The sequence below is a fragment of the Pleurodeles waltl genome, chromosome 12 (assembly GCF_031143425.1).
Source record: "Pleurodeles waltl isolate 20211129_DDA chromosome 12, aPleWal1.hap1.20221129, whole genome shotgun sequence".
In the NCBI taxonomy this organism is placed as follows: Eukaryota; Metazoa; Chordata; class Amphibia; order Caudata; family Salamandridae; genus Pleurodeles; species Pleurodeles waltl.
Genome location: NC_090451.1, coordinates 232,498,848 through 232,523,468, shown reverse-complemented (window position 1 = coordinate 232,523,468; position 24,621 = coordinate 232,498,848). Strand labels below are relative to the sequence as shown.

The following is a 24,621-nucleotide window of genomic DNA, read 5'->3' as shown; positions in this document are numbered from 1 at the left end:
TCTCAAGGGAGTCTGGCGTCCAGTGCTAGAGCCACCCCGAAAATGAAATCTCAAATTAGCCTGGCCTGCAGGGTTTGAGTCACCGTGTATCGGGAGATCTCAGGGCAGTTTGGGGTTCAGTGTGCGAGCCACCCAGGACAGGAGATCTCAGGTGAGAGTAGCCTGCCCGTAAGGGGAAAGTCTGGCCTGCAGTGCGAGAGCCACACCGGAACCCGAAATTTCAGGGAACTGTTGCTGTTAGTGCTAGAGCTACCCTGGAACCAGACATCTCAGGGAAGTCTGGCCTGCAGCCTGAGAGCCACCCACCACAGTAGAGGAAATCACAGTAGAGTCTGACGTCAGGTGTGAAAGCAACCTCAAAACAAGATCGGAGTCTGACCTGCCCACCAAGAACAGGAGACATTAGGGACAGTTCAGCCAGCAATGTCAGAACCACCCCAGTGCAAAATAATTCAGGGGAGCCTCCCACCAAGAACAGGAGACATTAGGGACAGTTCAGCCAGCAATATCAGAACCACCCCAGTGCAAAAGAATTCAGGGGAGCCTCGCTTGCCCACCCACAAGAGTGAAATTCAGAGAAGTCTGCCTGCAGTGTGAGGGTCACTCGGAAAAGGAAATCTCGGGAGAAGTCTGCCTGAAGTGTGAGAGCCACCATGAAAGAGATCTCAGAGACGTCTGGCCTGAGGGTCACAGTTATAGACCAGGTGATGTCTGCAGAAGGTTTTACCTGCAGTGACAATATCTGCAGACCCGGTGATCTCAGGAGCAGCCCCTACTTGCAGTGACAGTACCCAGACTAAGTGACCTCAGGAACAGCCCATATCTCCAAAGACCAAGTGACCTCTGGAGAGCCCATATCTCCAGTGGCAGTGCCCACAGACCAGCTAATCTCAGGGGAAGCCACTACCTGCCTTGGTAAAGCCCACAAACCAAAGTGACCTCAGGAGAGTATTGCATTTGAAGTGAGCAAGCCATAGATCAGGTTATCTCAGAAGACCTGCAGTGACAGAGCTCACGGTCCAAGTGCCGTCAAGAGAAGCCCATATCTGCAAAAAGAGTGCCCACAGTGCAGATAATCTCAGTCGAAGTTGCTGCCTATATCGAAAGCTTCCACAGACTGGGTTACCTTAGGAGAAACAGTTACCTGCAGTTACAGAGCCCGCCGACCAGGTGACCTCAGGAAAAGCCCGCATCTGCAGTGCAGAGTCAACAGACCAGGTGACCTCAGAAGAAGCATTTATATGCAGTGCAGAGTCCACAGACCTGGTTATCTCAGGGAACACGCACCAGCAGTGATAGAGATCCATGGCAGCTGACCTATTGGTCAGACTGCTGAAGATTGTTGAGTATATTTGTTACATTTTCCAAATACTGCTTTCTTTCTTATTATTATGAATGTTTCTTTTTATCTTTGTATTTATCCCGCTTATTGCATCCACAGAAAGGCTGACAACTGCGCCATCTTCTTTCCTTTATTTTGTTTGCCACAATTTGCTTCAAATTGTATACTCTCGTAAAAATGTCTGATTACATCAGTGTTCTTGGATCTTGGACACACTTTTTATTTGTTTCCTAAATAATTTCTTATTCAGTTACCTCTACCTATGCCTCAATACATAAGTAAAGAATGATATGTTAGCTTGTTTAAAAGTAAATCCGTAACATACATTTTTCTTGTATACTGTTCATACCTAATTCCATATAGAATATTGGGTGTTCCTGTATGTACATCATCAGTCTATACCAAATACATCTCCTCAAGGCTTCAATCTAGGTCTTCACTGGAATTCCTTTACATAGCCGCTTTTGCCAGCATCATCTAAAAATTGTTGGTCAAGCTACATCTTTGCTAACAACACACATTCTTCCTGCAGTGCTGCACACTGCTTAGTGTTCAACTATTCTAAAAAGCTACATCTACCTTCCCCTACCCATGGAATCCAGCTAGCGGTTCACTTTGGCAGCGAGAACACTCTTTGTCTCAGAAATCCACCTGTTATTCACAGCAGCTGGGTCAAACCTAGTCATGAACATTGACTTTCACTCAATGCTAAATCAATAGGATTCTCCCAGAACATATCACCAACAAAACTGAGATGGCCTGGTACAAATCTATATAAACTAAAACAATTCCTTCGAGAAAGTGACTTCAGAGCTGCTCTTCAGGCTCTGCTACTCTTGCACCTTGATCGTTGCAGTGCTCTATCCTACACCTCCCAGATTCCAACGTGGCCTCCCTTAAGGGCAACATATTGGCTCCAGCCCACCTTATGAAGGGCCTTAATAAATATGACTATATTACCCCTACCCTCATTCAGTAGCTTTCCTTGCCAGCCCGTATCATCCTCCAAACCACTAATATAGTCCTCAAAGCCGTCATGACCGGCACACCTGCCTGGCTGACAAACCCACCATCACTGGTGGCTCTTGGCACACCTGCAGCCAGGACACCATCAATCTAGAGACAAAGAAGCACACAAAATGACAAGGCTTTCTTCATCTATGCACCTGAGATTTAGAACGCTATCCCCATGTCCAACAGGACTGCTCCAAACCTGCTCCAGTTTAGGAAAGGGCTGAACTCATCTCTTTAAAGAATACTACCTCAGGATGCAGTAACAGTCCACAAAACAGCTACGCTCCTGTTATGCAAGGTGAGTGTCTTTGCCTTTGACCTGTGCTGTCCTCCAGCGGCTTTTGATTAGGTTCACAACTACATAAACACAACAGAGATAGGTACATACAGGTTCAACATCACCTACAGTATTTCTACAGCCCCTCAATATTCCTATTAATTTCCCCAGTGGTGCTCCTTCATTGGCAGTTCCTTCCCACGGTGGTAAAAATAAAACACTTCCATGAACTAGAAGTGTCCCTCTTCTCCAGTCCCAACAATCAACGTGCCCAGGACAGATTGTTTCATGAACTCTGGATTCCAATGGAAGCTACTGTTAAAATCCTATCTACCATTTGATGTAATTGGTTATTGCAAGATGTCTGTCTTTCCAGGAAAATCAGAGGAATGTGCTCTGGATCAATGGACACCAAGCAAAAAGGTATTTTCAATACCAGGAAATTTTGGGACTAAGTGAGTGAGGCGATTTTCCTGCAACCCCCCCCCCCCCCATGGCTCATTTCGAATGAGCATTACCAATCCAGCAAAGGTGATACCACTTCCTGTCACAGCAGGTTCCCACATTATACCCCCCCAATGTTCATCTCAATCAGCCTCTACTTCAGAGATGTTTGACCCTCCGTTTGCTATACCTACTATCAACTGTCTGTCTATTACACTGCTTCCCAGAAAAGAATGCATGGTGGACTGACCACTCAGTGGGTGCCTCTAGAGCAGGGACGTCCAACATATGTTTTAGCAGATCGTATCCTTGCTACATTTTCAAGCTGACTGTGCTAATGAATGCCATTTACAATCATTATAAGTACATTTATTGGTATCCTAAAAATGTGGCATGAATCTGACACTTTTCAACTTGCTCTTGACACCCATGGGCTTAGGGAATAAAGTCAGTGCATAACCTGTAAAAGAAAGAGTCCCAGTGCCCTACACCTTGTTTAGAAGCCTGCGACTGGTGTACTTAAATGTAAGCGGGCCGAACATCAAGGTTGGTAGTCCTAAATTCACCTCATGCCTCTTCAATTCTCTACCAAACACGGTCTCTTCCTGTTTTCTCCCTTTGTGGCATTTTAGCAGCCTTTCTCTTTCTCCATCTTTCCGATTTATGTTTTTTTCCCTCTATTTCTCTTTGTGATATCAGATGCAGAAAAAAAGTGCTGGGTCTCAAAAATAAGTGGAGGCGGCCCTCGTCGTCTCAAATTAGGCAATGAAAGAAGTTCATGGTCTCGAATTGGTTAGGCCTATATCCTTGGGTTATTCCCTTTTTATTTTGAATAATGCAGCTAACAGGTAGCCAATCTTTGAAATAAAAGGCTATATCGGATGTTAAGGTGGAGGAGAAAAGACTGAATGAAGGAGTAGGAGGATAAGGAAGGACATGGCAGAAAGGGACAATTTGAGACCGAGCTATGGAGAGGAGGAAAAGAGAAAGGAAGGAGCATCAGAAAGTGAGGCGGAGAGGGAGGGAGCCTCCAGAGCGGGCGCAGAGGAGGTTGAAAGAGGGGAACAGGCATATGCATTATATAAATATAGAAGAGAGAGAGAGAGAGAGAGAGGGGGGGAAGAGGAGAGGGGAGCCAGAGAACACATCCGAGGCCTAACAAAGAAGGCGATTTCCATTACAAAGAGAGGGGGCAATGGAGTGAAAAGCTTCATTACAGTGTGAGAGGCAGACAGCCGACAATACCAAGGTCACCTCTCACTTACACCGTCTAATTGGCAAACATGGCTCCAAATGGCCATCATCTCGCAGGGCTCAGCAGTAATGAAGCCTGATTATTCTCATTAACTTCACCGGGAGATGGAGATCCCGGCAGAGAGACAGCGGCAGGCGATGCGGTGTGGGGCAAAGAGGAGAGGGGGCAGCAGCATGGGGGCAAGAGCGGCAGGTGGAGAGTGAGGCAGAGAGACAGCGGCAGGCGATGCGGTGTGGGGGAAAGAAGAGAGCGGGCAGCAGCATGGGGGCAAGAGCGGCAGCGGAGGGGGAGACAGACAGGGCAAGTGGTGTTGGGCAAAGAGGAGCAGGGGCGCCAGCAGAGGGGCAAGAAAGGCAGGTGGAGAACTGAGGCAAAGGAACAGTGCATGTGGTGTGTGGCAAAGAGGCAGCATGTGGCAAGAGAGGCAGGTGGAGAGTGAGGCAGAGACAGGGCGTGTGGTGGATGGCCAAGAGACAGCAGCACGTGGCAAAAGAGGCAGGCAGAGAGTGAGGCAGAGAGACAGGGCATGTGGTGTGGGGTGAAGAGGAGAGGGGTGAGCAGCATGTGGCAAGACAGGTAGGTGGTGAGTGAGGCAGAGACAGGGCGTGTGCTGTGTGGCCAAGAGGCAGCAGCACGTGGCAAGAGAGGCAGGTGGTGAGTGAGGCAGAGACATGGCATGTGGTGTGTGGCAAAGAGGCAGCAGCATGTGGCAAGAAAGGCAGGTGGAAAGTGAGGCAGAGAGACAGAGCATGTGGCGTAGGGCGAAGAGCCAACAGCTTGTGACAAGAGAGGCAGGCGGAGAGTGAGGCAGAGAGACAGGGCATTTGGTGTGAGGTGAGGAGGAGAGGGGCAGCACCAGCTGGAAAGACAGGCAGGAGGTGAGACAGAGAGACAGGGTGTGTGGCCAGAGAGGCAGGCAGAGAGACATGCCATGGCAAAGTGGCAGCAGCATGTGGCAAGTAAGGCAGGTGGAGAGTGAGGCAGAGAAAGGGCAGGTGGTGTGGGGTAAAGAGGGGAGGAGCCAGCATCATGTGGCAATAGAGGCAGGTGTACAGTGAGGCAGAGAGACAGGACATGTGGTGTGTGGCAAAGAGGCAGCAGAAGCATGTGACGAGAGGCAGATGGAGGGTGAGGCAGAGAGACAGGGCATGTGGTGTGGGGTGAAAAGGAGAGGGGCCAGCAGCATGTGGCATGAGAGGGAGGTGGAGACAGACAGGGCTTGTGAAGGGTAAAACCGCTAAGCAGCAGCATTTGGCAAGAGGCAGATGGAGGAAGAGGCAGAGAAACGGGGATGGGGTTTGGGGGCAAAGAAGAGAGGAGGCAGCAAGAGGGGATGAGAGGCAGGTGGAGAATGACACTTGCAGACAGGGCATGCAAAGGGATAAAAGGGAGGAGGCAGCAGCATGGGGCAAGAGCCACAGGAAAAGGTCATGTGGTTTGGGGGCAAAGGGGAGGAGGCAATAAAGGGGGCAAGAGAGGCCGATGAAGAATGAGCAGAGAGAAACAAGGCATGGGGTTTGGGTCAGGGAGTAGGCAGCAGGAGGGGACAAGACAGGCAGGTGGAGAATGACACTGGCAGACAGGGCATGTGAAGGGGTAAAAGGGAGGAGGCAGTAGCATGGGGCAAGAGGCAGGTGGAGTTTGAGGTGGGTGTTGAGGCAGAGAAACAGGGCATGTGGTTTGGGGCAAACAGGGGAGGAGGCAGCAGGATGGCGCAAAAGAGGCAGTTGGAGAATATGGCACTGATTGTTTGGGAGGGTAAAGAGGGAAAGACAGTAGCTTGGGAACAAGAGAGGAATATGTACAACGAAGCAGAGAGTCGGGGTATGGGAGAAAAATGAGGTGATGTACCACGATGAAGGCGAAAGAGGGAGGTGGAGAATGAGGCAGAGAGGCAATGCAGAGTGAGAGAGAGATTGCAGAGATGGGGACGCATAGCATGAGCGTCAGCTGGGGAATGAAGCACCGAGGGGGTGGGGAGGAGGGAGGCAGCGAATGAAGCAAAGAGGAGAAGCAGCAGAATGGGCACAAGAAAGAGAATGAGGCACAGAAACATGGGTTGAAGGACGCCAAAAGGGGCAGGTGGGGGAAGAGGCAGAAAGTCAGGGCATGGGGTGTAAGGTCACAAGGGGGAGGATGCATAATAGGGGTGAACGAGTGAGGTGAAGAAGGAGGCAGACGGGAAATGGTTTGAGTGCATAGGATGGGGAATGAGGCACTGATGGGATGAGGGGCGCAGGCAGGAGGAGTCAGCACGATGGGACAAGAGAGGGAGGAGGGAATGATGGGTGGAGACCGCAGGGTAGAGGTGAAAGAGGACATTGGAGATCGACGCAGAGACGATGAGGGCAGACAGAGGGGTGGGGGTAAGAGAGGGAAGTGAAAGGTGGATCAGAGAAAGAGGGGATGGAATGTGATCCAAAAGGAGAGGAAGCAGCAGGGTGAGAGCAAGAGAGGCAGACGGTGATGAGCTGGGAGGACAAAGAGGGGAAGCAGGAAAGGGCCAAGACTGAGGGAAGAGAATGAAGCAGAGATTGTGGTGGGTGTGAGTGAGATCAAAGACGAGATGGAGGACAAGGCAGACCCAGGTGGTAGTTAAACTGCGGCAAAGGAGGGGGGGGGAGGGTAGGAGGAAGTGAGACAGGGGTGAGGTTGTTGGAAAGCATTGAGTACCTCGGCACTGCCCTTGCCAGTGTCGGTCTCAGGAGTGGCGGAGACAGCAGCACGGGCCAGAGAGGAGCCCTTTAAGCACCGCTTACTTTCTGTGGCTCCCTCACTGACTGCTGAGGGACTAAGGGCCAGATGTAGCAAGGGGTTTTATCCATTCTGTGTCTATGGGAAAATGTGTTCGTACATATGGCCCTAAGTGTGGGCCATGGGCGTTTTGGTGAATTCATTTTCATGTTTCCGAGACAGAAGAGGACATAATACAGGGGACAGCAGGGGACTGAGGTGTAGAAGGGGCAAGGGAAGAGGCGAGGAGTACCTGCAGAGTGACAGCGAGACAGTAGCTGCGGAGAAGAGGAGATGCAACGGCAGGATGGAGCAGTGGCAATAGATGGTTTATGCGGCAGGGATAAGGCCTACAACAATTACACAAGGTACCTCAAGTGACGTACTGGGACAGGAAAAATAAACACCAGGGCCAAACAGTAAACCAAAAGGGGTCTCTGCTAATGTCAGAGTTATAGGTGGATGGGTATAAACTGGGCTCTTTTGGTGGTAGACGAGGCAAAAGAGTAAAGGGATTGAGAATGAAGAGGGGAATGACGGACTTTGAACGCAGGATGAATCACAAGAAAAAGACAGATATTACAATACAAAGGAAAAGGGATGCGAGTGAAGGGTAGAAGGTTGTTGTGGTGAAAGGAAACCATTGATGTAGGAATAAAGAGGTAAGGACAGATCTTACAGTACATAGTAGACAGCTGGATGGCTGAGCGACCAGCTTGCGTGCTGCTGAGATATGCAGTCTTCTGCAGGTCTCATTCGATTCCTGTCAAGGCCAGTTGAGCCTACCATTGTTCAGAGGTCGATAAGACAGAGCACTATGAAACTGGGTGACAGTATCACCTGTTACTTACAACATTTTGAAACAGCATAAGAGCTATACTATACATAAGAGGCTGCAATCCCTGTATAAAGCCAGTCTCTAATTTCCTTATGACGTTTGAAGTCACCTGTAATAAGAAAACGGAGTACCTACTCAACTATAATACCTTAATACATTTGAGGTGTTAGGTTGTTGTGCTTACTGCTAGAGCCAGTATAAAGATAGGTCAAAGAGAATAATTAATGCTGCATTTTAAGCAACAGAATTAAGAATTGGCTTTTAATTTTTCTGATCTGTAGTTTTGAACAGTAATCAGCACAAAGGAAACATTTATGCCAACATGTTTATTTTTGAATGTTTTAGATTATTACAGGAAAGAGAGAAGGTCTTTGAGTATTTCTACATATTTTAATACACACCATTTTTTAATGTGACAAGTTGATTTTACTATCATTTTGAGCAAATTACTAACTGCTTTCGGGCGAGTTTTAATATCATTAGACTGTGCATTTATTCTTCACGTCTACAACAGTGCTACCTCTTTCACATGAAAGATCAGAACACCAACAATTTAGCACTTTTTGAGAATGGTGATGGTGTAACCTTGCATTATAAGGAATAAACTACCCTCTGTGTTATGTAAAAAGGAGTTTGAAAGTCACATGGGACTTCCATGTCCTTAAAAAAAGGACTCGGTCTTCAGCTTTGTTTCTCTATATGGCCACTTAACTCTTTGCAATGGCCTTATAATGTATGCATGGAGTACTTTATTCCATTTATTAAAATCAATCCACTACTTTTAGGTATAAGAAGAATTGATAAACGATAGCTGCACTTAAAGGAGGCTGTCGATGGTAGGGGTACATAGTTACTGTCCGTGATCAAGCAGTGAACGGGAGAGATCCATTACTATAGTATTAAGGGAAAGCAGCAGATGTGGACCATGGTTACAATACAGAGAGGAAGCAGAATAAGGAAGGAGAAGATGGTTAAAGGATACTGAAGAGAAGCAGTGGATGGGAGTGCACAGACAAAAAGCAGAAATTGGACAGGGAAGATGGTTACAGCACTAACAGGAAGCAGGAGATAGGAGCTGAAGATGATTACAGTACAGAGATTAAGTAATGAGAAGAACGACAACATTACAACGAGGAGCAAGAAGGTGGTCATTATTCAAGTGCTCATTCCCCATCAACTTGGTGAAGCTGTGCTGTCCCACCCACGTCCACTATGGCACTTTTCTTACATGTTCACCGAACTCTCTGAACTTAGACCAATCACATCCTTCATTACTTTTCTACAAAGTAGACATTGTTTAGGCAGTTGTGCACCGCGGTGCTTGGTAACTCTCGCCTCCAGCCACCCACAAACTGGCTGAGGTGGTAATATAATTTAATTGATCTTATTAACTATAGTTTTTGTACAACGTAAAAAATATACAGCAGCTGCCAGAGAGCTTTATATGAGAGCAGTTTCTTGTCAGTGACGGTCACTAAAAGATATACAATGCATCACAAGGTAAATAATGTCACTGAAAAAGGTATTAGCAATGGAAAGAAGGATCAATCATAACAGAATACGCATTTAAGTAGCAGGGTCGTTTGTTCTTTTTTGGTGGTGTCATAGGATTGGATAGTCCTTATTGTTGTTGAATGGAGTTCCAGACAAATGTTGCTTTAGGGTTTTTGGAATTACGGAAGGTTTAAAGTTAAGGAAGAAATCAGACATTTCTGAAGGGGCAGTTTTCTTTCTTGCATTACACATATTCACAGTTAGGTTATGATCATAACTTCACATTTAGTGCAGTGTGCTAAACAATCGAATCCAAGCTGCTCCTCCCACGAACGTCAGTGGTGCAAGGAAGCCAGGAAAAGACAACGCTATGAAAGAAAGAAGTATAGTGAATTCAATTACTGGTGGTGTGCGGTTGATGGCTATCTACTGTTATTAGAAAGGGGATGTACTGCAGGAACCAAAAATGATGTGGAGAGCAATGGCAAAGACAGCGGTTACCACAGCAACAGACACTGCAAGCTATTAATAGCCAAAGGCTCCTTAAAAAGGGCACAAAACAATGCTGCCTTTTTATCCCAGAGTAGAAACATACCTCACTGGAATCACTAGGGTGAGGGGGGTTGAACTAGCACCTACTACAACTGTGGTATGATGGAAAGCAACATCATATTGGAGGAGAGGGCTTGCTGTTGGCTCAGTGGTTGCTAGGGAGGCAGAAATTGGCCTCAATTTAAGGAACAAAGGGCCCGCTTTTTCAAACAGTTTCACCCACTCTGTGTCTATGGGAAAATGTGTTAGTACACATGGGCCAAAGATGTGAGAAAAAGACGTACTCGCTGTGGAAATGGAGGAGTTTTGGGAACTTGTATCTGTGAAAGAGCGGGAGGTTATCAGCCCATCTTACACAGAGCATAAATGGGCTGTGACAAGTGGAACATAATCATAAATTGTCTTGAAGTGCTCATCTTAGAGACAACCATCCACTCTGCTAACCTCTCAAGATATTAATGTTCATTGCCAAAAGCTTATCTCCTAATGATGAACTCCAAAACTGACTTCTGTTCAAAGAAATGCCCAGCTACACCCTGGATCTTTGTGCCCAAATAGTTTTGCCTGATCAAATTCAGATAACTATATTTCCAGTTATTTTGATCCACCGTGGATCTCAATATCAGAGTAAAACTGCTCTTCTGCTCACAATATCTACTGTGGCAAAAACCACTGCAGATGTGGTTGTCCATTCCAAGGTGTTCCTATCTTGGACTTGGATTTCATTTTCAAAAGAGGATCCTGAGTTATAAAATGAGTTATATTACACACTGTGGCACCTTAATAGTGCCAGTGAGTGAACTCCATAGCCATTTAGTCACTGAAAAACAAGAACAGGAAGGCGTTACTTGTCAATTACAAGGAGAGTGCATGCAGGGTGCATGAGAGGCTATACAGGATAGTGATGCTGAACAACCAAAGTTGTATGGTAGAAATACCTCTCGTTCATCATGTGATTCTCTATGGAGTCACATGCTATTAGAATACAGGATTTCACACTGCTCCGACTCTTGCGGAAGAGGAAGTAACATATTGGAGCTAAGCTAGGCAGATGAATTTCTAGTTCTGGAATCTAAATTATAATTATTTGAATGAAAAACAGTGACAAGTTAAGCACAAGACAAAAATAGCTTCCTACCTCTTCAAGCACGTATAACAGGTAATATGAAAGCAGCCTTCCCATAAAATGATTTAGTGTCACACTTGTGCAGAAGCGAACTGGTCACTAGATTCTTTTATTACATTATTTATTTTGAGCCCTTGGGTGCTCCGTTCATCAAGATGGCTTCAGGTGTGAGGTGGTGTTTGCATGTGTGGTAAAAGGTCTGGCCTTTTGAACAGCTTGCTGTGAGGAGGATGTGAGGTAAGTGAGGGTGCCTATCCTTCTAACTGTTATCCACTGACAGTCTGTATGGCCACATAATTGGAAAAAGGTATATTCACAACAAAGTGAATTTCACGCTTATAACTTCAGAAAGCTGTGGTAACCGTCTCAATAACCTTAAGCTGAGTTCTGTTCTAAAAGCGCTCCAGGGGCAAAAGATTGTAACAGATTACCACAGATGGCTTGCGGAAAAATGTCCAGATGACTTGGGCGTGGATACCAATCAATGGATTCAATCCTGCCCCCTATGGCACTGATTGAGGGGTTAAAAATCCGTGGTGGGTATAATTCACATTCAACCATTAAAAGTAGTTGTTGCTAGTCTTTGTCCACACAACCTAATTTTTTGCTCCTTTTTACCTTTATTTAAAATAAATTTTGGCACCTTCTCAAAGCTTACAACGTTAGCTAAGTTATAGAAAAAAAGTCACGAATTGTGCAGGAGGAACGGGTTTAACATTATTAATTAGGGGATGAGACTATGGGAATCAGAACTAAAGGTTTTTACTTACCTCGCCATCGTATTGGTGGTGAGCAAAAGAAACTGTTGTACATTTTACAACACAGTATGGTCACACAAAAGATGGCCAGTCCTTTGAAACTAGGAATGGATGTAGTAACAGAGCCTTAAAGATCATCCATTTTTCCACATAGGTAAAGTGGTGGCCTATCATGCCTTCATTCTCTGCTAACAAAGAGCAAAACTTTCATTGTGTGTCATCGACTGTAGAGAGCCCAACCATGCTGTATTTTTTGGGGGCACCGAAAAAACAGACATAGGCGCAGATCTCAAGTGAATAAATAATTTCCTTTTCTCGAACACTGAAGAAAAAAATCAAAAGGAGATGTCAGCCAGGATAAAGTGGCCACCAGTTGAAATGTACGGAGCATCTCTTGGGGGCAGTTGAACAAGTGACAAGAGGGAGGTCAACAGTATCTCCCAAGAGTGAAAGTCTTGTAAAAACCTGGTCTTCGATTCTCCACTGATGATATCTTAACAAAAGGCTTCTGTGCAAAGAATCATGCTTAAAATCGCACTTTGTTGTCGTGGGGTCCCATGAGAAAAGCAAGGAAGCCTCACTGTGAGCAGGTGCTCACCTTGGGGAGGTGGCAGCAGTGCTTAATTTGTGCTTGTTGTTTCCGGTGCTGAGCACCGGCACTTATTTGTGAGGACCGGGGCTTATTCTTATGCCTCAAGCATTTGCTGCGAGCAAAAGACACATATGTGAAAGACGGAAAAAGGAAAAACTAAAAAGCGTCATAAAGGGAGAAAGTAAAAAGTTGCAGGATGAGTTGAAGGGGCAGGGGTGGCCGTAAATGGGTTGCCTCAGTATTCAGTGCTGGCAGATTTAATTCCAGCAGCCTCGTGTTTAAGGGAAGGGCTTTGAGCACCGGCACCTCTTTGTTTACAAATGAAGCACTGGGTGGCAGCGCGTTGCTGGTAGACTCACCGTCATGATCAGCTTCTCCACGCAGTCGGGCGCCACGCTGTGCAGGTGCGTCAGGTGCAGCTGCAGGTGGATCTTGTTGTTGAGCATGTCCTGGCAGAGAGGGCAGCGCAGCATGGGTTGCACGGAATGCTGAGTCATGGCGTGGGCGCGCAGCCGGTTCATGTCCGAGTTACAGTACTTGCAGTACGGACACTGAAAAAGCTAGGGAAAAGAAACAGGGCAGAGGGAGGCTGGGTTTAGTGAGGGCAGAACGAGCACATGTAGAGGAAGGAGGGCTACAGCGAGTCAATGGTACAGAGGCCCAGGACAGCCTGAGCAACCCCATGCTTTCAGGATATCTAAAGATGATACATTTACATACACTGAATAGTAATGAAACAAAGTTACATGGGGGTTATATTGAAAACCTGGCATGGATCTGCCACTCCTGGGTGTATACTGGATGCCCTCAGCACACAACCAGGCTGCACAAAACCGAACTACCTTGCTACTAGGTAACAAGCTGGCATTGCTATTTTTCAAATAATTCCCAACACAGAACCCTGCGTGCCAATGAATGCCCGTAGTTTTGAGGAATGTAATTTGTGAGTCATTTACCTTACTAAAAGACAAGTAGTTAAGTTTCTTCTTGTGTTGACTTCCTTAGTTATGCAAATGTCGCTCATGCTATAGTTCTGAAGCAACTGAATTCCCCTAGATCAGAGTTTGGGGCAGAGATACAAGCTTGGTCCCACCTACGCTATAATGTGAATAGCTTAGTGGTTGCCCCTTATAGGTCCCATAGTAGACCGATTCAGAAAGACAGTATAGGAGCTCTGCAAGTGTGAACCTCACCCAACCCTCCCTCCCCACGATGGAGGACCTTACTTGCTCTGGCTTGGTTTCTTCCGAAGGTTTCATCTTTTTGGAGGAGACTGAAGACTCAGAGTTATCTGAAAAAGTGCAGCGTTTCGAGGTCCCAGCAGAGTCCGGTGGGTCTTTCTCTGCAAGGTTAGAAAGTGCTAAAAAGAGAGGGTATAAAAAATGATTTCAGAAAGTGCTCAGAATAGCAGTGCCTACAATGATAAAACTACCTTTTTAGTGGATTTGTTACTCATAGACATAGCCCCTGTCCCATCCTATTTCCAACCTCTGGATACCAGTGCAACAGAATGGCAGGACCAGAACCGCCAATACAGCTGTTTAACACAGCTTTGGCACAAACGCATGGCTACATATGTCATCCGTGGACGTGTTGTGTTCCCCACACAGGTGAGCAATCTTGTCAGTTCCCTTCTTTAAAAGGTATAGATCCGTGAATCGCTGTGGGCCGGTCCTCAAAGTGCTAAACATCCCTGTGAGCCAGTGCCTGAAGGGGACGTCCCCCAACTAGCCAATGATTGAAGTGGACTGACTTGAATGACTATGTATATGTTTTATGTTGCGAGTGTTGCATCCCAACATGATGTGTGCAGACAATCAAAACTGCCTAATCAGACCTAAAAAGAAGGCAGTTAGTGTTTTGTTTTCGTCAAATAGCAGACGGATTGCCTTGAGGGTGTTGATAGAGCCACTACTGTGTAATATGAAGAGTAACAGTGAGAGTATCTTCACCTTACTCTCTGTCCTGGTTCTTGGTCATTGTTATCTTGTGGTTGGATTCCAAAGCACCGATGGTATCACTGGGCAGCTTTGGTATAAGCAAAACTCATTCAGTAGAACCTCATTTTCAAACAGTTTACTAGTTTGGTGGAAGTCTCAACAGCGTAATGTCAGTAAAATCCACGTTGAGTGGCTCAGGCAAACCTCCTAAATATTCCTCTGACAGGTGCACGGCTGAAGAATGCCGTTGAAGACACCTTAGCTCTGGTAGAAGGTTCTTAGACACAGAAGAGAGGGTCTACTTTAGGCAGAATGCACCAGTGGGAGATGCAGGATGTAATAGACATGGTAATGCTTGGCTAGAATGTCTGCCTCCAAAGGCCAGAAGGAGATGGTCTGTAGAATACAGAGCCCGGTTTCTGGACAAATTAAAATGTAAGGAGCACCTGATTTGAGGCTTATACAGAGTTTTCATCAGCTTGGGGGGCATGCACCCGCCGATAAATTGCAGAGAAAAAAAATAACCTTGTTAAGGTCTAACTCAGTAAAGTCCCCAAGAACAAAAGTGGAGTGAGTCGTCCCGATGGAAAAGGGTATGATACAGAGGCTCATCGGGGCCTTTAAGCTAACTATCAAGCCTAGCAGACGTTCTGGTGACTTGCAAGGACTTTTTAACAAATGTATTCTAAAGTGCCATAAGTGCATGGACTAAACGGTGCATAAAATTGATCAGAAACAGGTCTTTTTGTGAGATACTGTAGGATCTGAACCGAAGCAACAAGGAAGTCTCTACCTAAATCTCCAATTCGGCAAGATGTTCAAGTGTGTGACTTGATATTCGTCGACAAGATCTAATAATGGCCCTTAGCCATCTGCTCCAGAACTGTGTTTTGTTAACACTTACAGCCATCAAGATACCCAAGTTCTCTAAAAAGAAGTGGAGGTGGGCAAAGGCTAGCTCTTCAGAAACCTATTGCTCAATTTGATCAAACCGTGCAGGACGGGAGAGCTGCCCTTTGGGGGAGGTGGGTGTGCATCCTCTGAAGGTGTCAAAGAACTTGACTTAAGGTCAAGTTGGGGCCAACAATAGTGCACCACAGGCTGTCTCTGATATTCTGGAGGAGTCTCAGTGTCAGTAGTGAGGCATATGTGAATTTGATTGTCCAATACTCTTTAAAGAAGGCTGGGGAGTCTAGATCATGCACCATGCAAAGGGTAAGCCACTTGGTCTTAGAGCTGTGGGCTGCCACAAGGCCAAAAACTGGCTGGGTGCCTGAGGCCGCAAATGAGTTGAGCGCTTCTCAATGGATTTTCCATTAGTTTGAGAGTGATTGTTCAAGCTCAGATTGTTGCCTCTCTGCTTACTGACCCCAGCAATGTATATAAATGGTATGGGCATAGTGCAAACCTAGCTAAAAGGCAGTGCAGCACTTCACAGGGTCAAAGGAAACCATACAATCAACAATTGACAGGAGGGGTAGCTGGATTCGGACAGCTGTTACTTCATTGTTATGTAGTGTTCTTTAAAGAAGTGCATCTTCAAGTCTTTCCTAAATTGGGGCAGTGATGTGGCAGTCCTGATGGATCATGGGATGTTGTTCCAGCAGATGGGTACATAGATGTAAAATGTCTACTGCCTGTTTTCTTTCTTTTTCAAACTTCTCAGTATCCATTCTGATGGCATGCTCCCTGCAGGTGTGCCAAGAGCCACCAGAGATGTTGAACTTCTTTGCAAGAAAAGCATGGTGCTGGTTGTAAAGGCTTTGTAAATGATGCAGCTTATTCTGGGCCTGGGGAGGGAGTCAAATGGACCTCCATCATGATGAGGGTGATGTGATCATATTTCTTCAGGCCATGGATGAGATGTGCAGCGATGTGTGAGATGTCTTTAAAAGGGGCCAATGTGGAGTATGAAAGGCCACAGAGAAGGACATTACTGCCATAAAGATAAAGAACTCGAGAGCTTGATAAGTTCTGAAGTCACTTTCTGGAAGAGAGAGCTAGTACCAGGCAATCTTCAATTTTTTTTGCAATGTGTTCCTTGAGGGTCAGGTTTGTTTCCAGGTTGAATCCAACTGACGTGGATTATGGTGAAAGTTGGGACTCGAATTTGTCAAGGTTCAGGTCATTGAGCAAGGTTTGTATTAATTCTTGCTTGTTGCTCTGGGCAAAAGACAAGAATTCCGTCTTGGTATGTCTGAGCTTCATATAGGCGCTGGACATGCAGGTCTGGATGAGGTGTGGTCAGTAGTTGAGGCACTGAATGTCTGGAGTGCAGGAGACTGTCAATGTTATATACCATGAGAAACGTGCTGTTGGGGATCCACTACTCTCATCAGCCTTCTCCTACCTGGTGAAGTTGAAGGGGGTGAGTGTTTCCTTGTTTTCAAATGTACAAGAGGTCTTGGCGTTGTCAGTGTGGATCACTTACTTCCACCCTACTATGAGAGAATTGTACCATTTGCATAGAGCTATTAAGGGTGAGCTACAGATGGGAGAGGCAGGGCACTAGAACAGGGTGCCTTGGAAAATAAGTGTGGTTCAACACCACACCTAGTTTCCAAGCTCCAGTACTCACTTGATTAATAGCCCTTCCTGATGATAAAATGCAACATCTTCTGCTGGAAATTGTTGAACGTCTTTAGCATATAGGTTCGATTTTTTGTAGGCAGTTCCTTCAGGTGGTAGCACACAAAGCACAGATGACTACCCCCCCACACACCCACACACAAAGGAGTCAGCTGCTAAGAACAGTCAGTGACACTCGTACATTAAAACCAACGTGTTGTAGTGCTGAGCTGAAGGAAGCAGAGAGTAGAGTGAAAAAATAAAGAAAATGTAGAGAAAAAAAGAGTTGGTCCTGTGAAGGAAGTGTTCCTCTTCACACTATGGGGCAAAAAAAAACACAGAACTAGGCGGGATGCACACTCAATAAAAGGGGAATTAAGCACCAGCCTTCAAAATAACACCTGCATGCATCGTACCAGCTATAGAGATCTCCACTACACAGTATAGAAACAGTTTTTGTCTCAATATTTGGTGGCAGCAGTACTTACAGGTTCTAAGTAGAAGAGAACTAAGACATAGGAAGAATCCAATGAAACTGGTTTTAGTTAGTTTGAAAAAAAAACACAAAGCTTACAGATCTCAGCAGCTCCTGTGGAGCAACATTTGTTCCACACAATATACCCAAATAAAATAACGAAAAAAATATATAAAAAGTGACCTAATGTCTTAGTCTAGGGTACAGTCTAAGATGAGATGAGAGTGGAAGGAAATCATCTGTACAGTCACTGTGAGCATTTTAAACAATAACAACTCGCTGCAAACTGCTGAGCATTGATGAACACACGTTCACCATAGCACCAGAAGCACAGGTTTATGCACTGAGCATGATATTGAAGTCATATATACTGTCACTTTTGGCACATGTTTAAATGTGTACTTTGATAAATGATACATACGTTTACATTCACAACGCTATCTGCAGGCTCTAGCTGCAAGCTCCCACAAATGCGTGATTTTGTTTGACCAGAGACAACCACCTACCACAGCCACACGCACTAGCTGAGGTGTCTGGCACCCACCGCCCTGCTTTACTTGCACAGTGTGGATCTCTCCTCTAAGCTTTAGCTGTGACCTCGCATACACAACTGGATGTCACCCGCACATGTGCTTTTGCTTATAACTTTGGTTTATTGGCCAATGGAATCAAATCTTGTTGCTACACGATAATGACACATGGGTCACCACTCAATGGTGCATAATGAAACCACACTCACTACTGCCTGGGAGGGCTGGGAGCTCACCAGCAACCGATACAGGCAGACTCTTAGAACCGCCACAGAATGACAAACACTAAAGTTGACATTAGACTGGCAAGTGCTGCCATTGCTTGAGAGAATGTCACGCTTGCTGCTACTCGACTCAGACACTTATGCAACTCCACAAGAAAGGAGCATGCTACCCAAGGTACCAGAGGAATTCATGCTCAACAGCAACTAAATGAGGCAGACATTCCATCACCATGGCCAGAGATGGACACACTCGCAAGGTCTCCATAGAAGGAAACAAGCTCATGCTACTTGGACTTACCACCAGGCGCAGCAACCAAGGGCTGAGCAAAGCATGCCTAACTCAAGCTCAGCAACACAAGCTCACTGCTGCTGGCATAACACGTGTTCAGCTCTTCTTGTAGAGACACAAGGCCTGTGCGCTCCACACTTATGGCTTCGGGCACAAGGCCTTTGCTTGTTGCCTTTGGTGATAGTCCCCTGATTCCTATGCCACTCAGTGCCACTCTATGCCACATTAAGCACGTGCCTGTCTTACTGGACACGCAAATACAGAAACCACGCTCCCTTCCCACCCCCACGCTATGCAGAACCATCCTTTAACCTGCTTCAGCCCCTGCACACCCGCTTCAGCCTTAATGGGAGTTATTCATTTTCCACTGAAAGGTAAGACTTGACGGGCCGGGTATTTAATGTGATGGATCGGTTGAAGATTAACAGAACTCTCCACCGTGTTTCAAGAGCATCTCTTCTTCCCCTCCCCCTCCCCCTTCCCATTAACACTGCACACAGCAGCCGGCGCTGCCCACAGCAAGTACAGCCCTCACTTACCAGCGCCTTCCGTGGACCACCCTGACGGATGCTGGGGCTGCTGGTAGCAGAAGAGCGTCAGCGACTATTCGGAGACCCAGAAGACAATGAAAAGGACACACCATGCCATTTATTGTACCTACTTAAATGAGAGGCTCCCAACTGGCCCACCGTTCTCAGCTGCTGAACTCACATAGTTGGCACAGATCTGTTTGTGGAACCTTTACTAGTGTTTGATGGAAGAGCGACCCTGAACCCGAAGTGATGAATGGCAACCCTCAGCATCTCAAGTTAGGACCATGTGTCTCTGCGGTGGAATAGGTGGCACAAGGGCAAGGGGTGGTTTTTTTTGGAGGGGGGGGGGCAGGGTAGGGGGCAGTCGTTCGTATAATAAATAGGCCGCTTACCTCCACCACCTATCCATCTGACAATCACTTCATCATGATCCACCAGATACCTGTTTACTTTCCTGCCAAAGCTCCTGTCCGCCCCACTTCTCCACCACTCACTGCTCTCCCTTGTGCTCTGCTGCCAGCCCTCCTTTTACTGCTCCTCCACTCCCATCACGATCATCTCTACCCCGAGCATCATCATCTGCTAAACCAAATCCTGTATCCCCACCCACACCCCTTTATCTCATGCTTCAGTTGCGGTCTAAAGCAGTCCTCCGCCTCTTACTACACTCTCCTGCACACATGTTGTTCTTGCTTCATCGCTTCCCTTATCCTCTTCCTCCCACTCCCTCTTCATCTTCGAGTCTCTTCTGTTCTTCTGCCACTTCTAAATGGCTTGCTTGCCTGCCTAACTCACTGTTCTCCACATGAAAGTCAACCTACAACTAGTCTCCTCTCTGCACCCTCTGAGCTTTTCTCCTCCAGCTCGTCTTCACTGGCTTCCTTAGTCTTTGTCCCACTCTGTCACCCTACTTTACTTCTTCCTCCTTGTGCTGTTTACCGCTCTCTCTCCTTCAGTGTACTCACTTCCCCACCAACCCCTTTGTCCCATTCCGTCCCTCATCCTTTCCTCCTGTACCTCTTCATATCCTGCTATACTGCATCCTTCTGTCCTTCATCTCTCCCAAGCTCCAACACCTTCATGTCTGCTTTACCTCCTTCCTCTGCATCGTCTTCTTGTTTCTACTCTATTCCTCCACTGCTCTCCCTCTCCTTTAAGTGTCTTATTGCTTCCTTCTGCCCTGGTTGGTTTGTTCCTCAAGTGTTCTACTCCATCTTCTGCTTCTCCACCTCTTCTTCTAGAGCTATGTCTCTCCTTCTAGAGCTACGCCTCTTCTAGTGCTCCTTTCTTCTTCTGGTGCTTCACATCTTCCGCTAGAGCACTGCCTCTTACCGTGCTATACACCTTCCTCTAGTGCACTGCCTCTTCTCGTGCTATACACCTTCCTCTAGTGCACTGCCTCTTCCCGTGCTATACTCCTTCCTCTGGTGCACTGCCTCTTCTCCTGCTGTACACCTTCCTCTAGTGCACTGCCTCTTCTCGTGCTGTACACCTTGCTCTAGTGCACTGCCTCTTCTTGTGCTATACACCTTCCTCTGGTGCACTGCCTCTTCTCGTGCTATACACCTTCCTCTAGTACACTACCTCTTCCCGTGCTATACACCTTCCTCTGGTGCACTGCCTCTTCTCGGACTATACACCTTCCTCTAGTGCACTGCCTCTTCATGTGCAATACACCTTCCTCTAGTGCACTGTCTCTTCCCGTGCTATACACCTTCCTCTAATGCACTGCCTCTTTCCGTGCTATACACCTTGCTCTAACTCTTGTGTAGCGCACCACCTATTTTAGTGCTCTACCTCTTTCTCTACTGCACTGCCTTTCTGGGTTCTACCCCTTCCTCTAGTGCTCTACCTCTTCCTCTAGTGCACTGCCTCTTCCCGTGCTATACACCTTCCTCTAGTGCACTGCCTCTTCCCGTGCTATACACCTTCCTCTAGTGCGCTGCCTCTTCCCGTGCGATACACCTACCTCTAGTGCAATGCTTCTTCCCGAGCTAGACCCCTCCCTCTTGTGCTCTACCTCTTCCGCTAGAACACTGCCTCTTCTCGTGCTATACACCTTCCTCTAGTACACTGCCTCCCATGCTATACACCTTCCTTTAGTGCATTGCCTCTTCCCGTGCTATACACCTTCCTCTAGTACACTGCTTCTACCCGTGCTATACACCTTCCTCTAGTGATGAGCAAAACAAGACTACAGCACACAATGTAAACAACAGTGTAATGTAGGTAACAGGATCCGCGGTACATGAGTTCCGTTGGACAGAAGAAGAGGACGGCACGTAAGTCTTCACATTTTCTTAGAAGAAAGTCTCTTTATTTGAAAGCGCCGTTATATTCACTGAGGAAGAATATCACTCCAAAACACAGCCAACACGTGTTTCGTCACGCTAGTGACTTTTTCAAGGCTAAAAGAAGATGTAATTGAACGAAATCACTACGTCAGTCCAAATTAAAAGTGTGGTCTTCGTATCTGAAACTGGAAAGAGAAAATTCCTGTAGGCAGACTCATGAGTGTAAATGTACCACGGTAGGAAAAAGTCCAAACAGATAGGAAGTAACCAAAACGTGAAGGACCCTGATAAGTCCGAGGTCGTGATTCGTAAATGGCCAAGTGCTGTTGACCCGAGTTGTTCTAGAACCGTTCAAATAACCTTCCTCTAGTGCACTGCCTCTTCCCGAGCTCTACCCCACCCTCTTGTGCTCTACCTCTTCCGCTAAAGCACTGCCTCTTCCCGTGCTATACACCTTCCTCTAGTGTTCTACCTTTTCCTCTGCTGCGCCTCCTCTTCCGGGCTCTACCCCTTCCTCTAGTGCTCTACTTCTTCCTCTAGAGCACCGCCTCTTCTAGTGCTCTACCTCTTCCTCTAGTGCACTGCCTCTTCCGAGCTCTACTCCTTCCTCTAATGCATTGCCTCTTCTAGTGCTCTACCTCTTCCTCTAGGGCTCTAATTCTTTTAGTGGTCTACCCCTTCCTCTAGTGCTCTACAGCTTCTTCTAGTGCTCTGCCTCTTTTAGAGCTTTACCTCTTCCTCTAGTGCACCACCTCTTTTAGTGCTTTACTTCCTCCTCTACAGCACTGTCTCTTCCAGTGCTCTAACCCTTCCTCCAGTGCTCCGCCTCTTCTAGTGCTGTACGTCTTACTCTAGTGCTCTACCTCTTCCTCCTTTTGCTGCCTCGTCCCTGTGTGCCTTCTCTCTTCCTCTTATGCTCTCTTCTCCATTATGTTGTCTATCGCTTCCTTCTGCCTCTCCCTGCAGTGCTCTACCTCTTCTTCTGGTGCAGCGCATCTTCTGAGCTCTACCTGTTCCTCTAGTGCACTGCATCTTCTAGTGCACCACGTCTTTAGTGCTCTAACCCTTCCTCTAGTGCTCTAACTCTTCTGGTACTGGGCCTCTTCCTCTAGTGCACCACCTCTTCCTCTTCTAGTGCTCTTCCTCGAGTGCACCGCCTCTTCTACTGCTCTACCTCTTACTCTAGTGTACTGCCTCTTCCGAGCTCTACCTCTTCATCTAGCACACCGCCTCTTCTGAAGTCTGCCTGGTCCTCTATTGCACTGTGTCTTCTAGTGCTCTACCTCTTACTCTAGTGCGCTACCTCCTCTAGTGCTCTACCTCTTCCTCTAGCGCACCGCCTCTTCTGAGCTCTACCTGTTCCTCTAGTGCACTGTTCCTGCTAGTGCTTTACCTCTTCCTCTAGTGCACCACATCTTCTAGTGCTCTACCCCTTAATCTAGTGCTGTACCACTTCCTCTAGTGCACCACCTCTTCTACTTCTCTACCCGTTTCTCTAGTGCTTTACCTATTCTAGTACTCTACTCCTTCCTCTAGTGCTCTTCCTCGAGTGCACCGACACTTCTACTGCTCTACCTCTTCCTCTAGTGCACTGCCTCGTCCGAGCTCTACCACTTCCTCTAGCACACCGCCTCTTCTGAACTCTACCTGGTCCTCTATTGCACAGTGTCTTCTAGTGCTCTACCTCTTACTCTAGCGCACTGCCTCTTTCTAGCTCTACCAGTTCCTCTAGTGCACTGGTCCTGCTAGTGCTCTACCTCTTCCTCTAGAACACCACATCTTCTAGTGCTCTACCCCTTCCTCTAGTGCTCTACCTCTTCTAGTGCTCTACCTCTTCCTCTAGTGCACCACCTCTTCTGCTTCTCTAACCATCCCTCTAGTGCTCTACCTCTTTTAGTACTCTACCCCTTCCTCTAGTGCTCTACCTCTCTCTCTAGTGCACTGCCTCTTCTACTGCTCTACATCTTACTCTAGTGCACCGCCTCTTCTTAGCTCTACCCATTCCTCTAGTGCTCTCCCTCTTCCTCCTTTCGCTCGCTCGTCCCTATGTGCCTTCTCTCTTCCTCTTACGCTCTCTTCTCCTCTGTGTGGTCTATCGCTTCCTCCTGCCTCTCCCCTCTAGTGCTCTACCTCTTCTTCTAGCTCTCTACCGCCTCCCTCCCTTCAGGTGCAAGGTGTGTTGTGGTTAGTCTTTTCAGCTCTCCTTGGCATCTTTAAGCTCTTCTTATCAAGTGGTTTTTCCTAATGGTCATTTCATGGTTTTGTTTGGCTGGAGACTCATCGCAGGACCCGACCAGCTGAGTGACCACAGATCCCAGGGGGCAGGCTGGGGCTCCGACCCCTCCCTCCATCCCTGGCCATCAGACTCCTCGACGTAAAGCATCACTGACAGCTCCGCAGCTGAATGTCCATCTCCGACCCGTCCTAATGGACCCACCAATTAAAGGATTATTAATTCATGCGACTTTCCGTAAACCTGAAGTTCCCATCACCCTGGATTCCGAAAGCCGGCCAGCCACCTGTCCCGATCCCCCTTGTACCTCCCCTTCTAGAGACCACCAGTCAGTAAGAAGCCAACCCCTGGCAACCGCTGCTCTTACACATTCATCCCGCCGCTCCATTCTCTTACCACGGCCTATACTAGCTAATCTTTCTGCACAACCCGCAGCCGTCCCTGTCAGAAACCAGAAGTGATTTATTGGAAGACCTTACCACGTCACCGGCGACTACAGGTACAACGGCTGCTTGGAGGTCAGTCTGTTTGTGTTTGTCCACCCCTAAAACCAGGGACTGCTGGTCAGGCATTCAGTCGGACGAGTAACACAAAATGTTTACTGCTCAGGCTTAAATATAAATATACACATGATCCTAAGCATATTCAAACACTAATATGCACGTAATAGCCTCCACGTGAAACAAGGATGTGCACGCGTTCGCACATATTTTACCTTAAATACCGAAATGTCTTAAATAAATACGCACAATAATCCACAATGGTTTCGGACACACAGACACGTTTCAATATACAATCTTGCTTTAAACACACACGATTACTGCAGTTTCACAATAGCCCAATCACTCCAAACACACATTTCAATGCACAAAACACTCACATACATCGAGTATGACCTTCATTGACCATGGATACCCAAGCAAACACAAATTCTGCCCTGGAATATCAGAAATCCTGGAGAAATACAGACTCATAGATACAAATACACCGTTTTATATTGGACCCACCCTCTCTCACATTCCCTCACACAAGTGCACACACACACTAGGTTATCTTACAAACAAAAGTGCACAGGTGACACACACAGTACACACGCCTGTCCTCAGCGAC

The 24,621-nt window shown here is 46.9% G+C and overlaps 1 protein-coding gene across 2 annotated transcripts in view; it reads right to left on the bottom strand.

Moving 5' to 3' along the window:
* Window positions 1-24,621, bottom strand: part of ZFHX3 (zinc finger homeobox 3) — a 329,992-nt gene that overhangs the window by 28,576 nt on the left and 276,795 nt on the right. The window contains exons 6-7 of one of the 2 annotated variants that reach the window (XM_069216361.1): window positions 13,652-13,785; window positions 12,785-12,985 (exon numbers count right to left, since the gene is read on the bottom strand). In XM_069216361.1, coding sequence (XP_069072462.1) covers window positions 12,785-12,985; window positions 13,652-13,785 — 335 coding nt within the window. The remainder of the gene's footprint in view (window positions 1-12,784; window positions 12,986-13,651; window positions 13,786-24,621) is intronic. The other variant, XM_069216362.1, reaches the window with a different exon arrangement.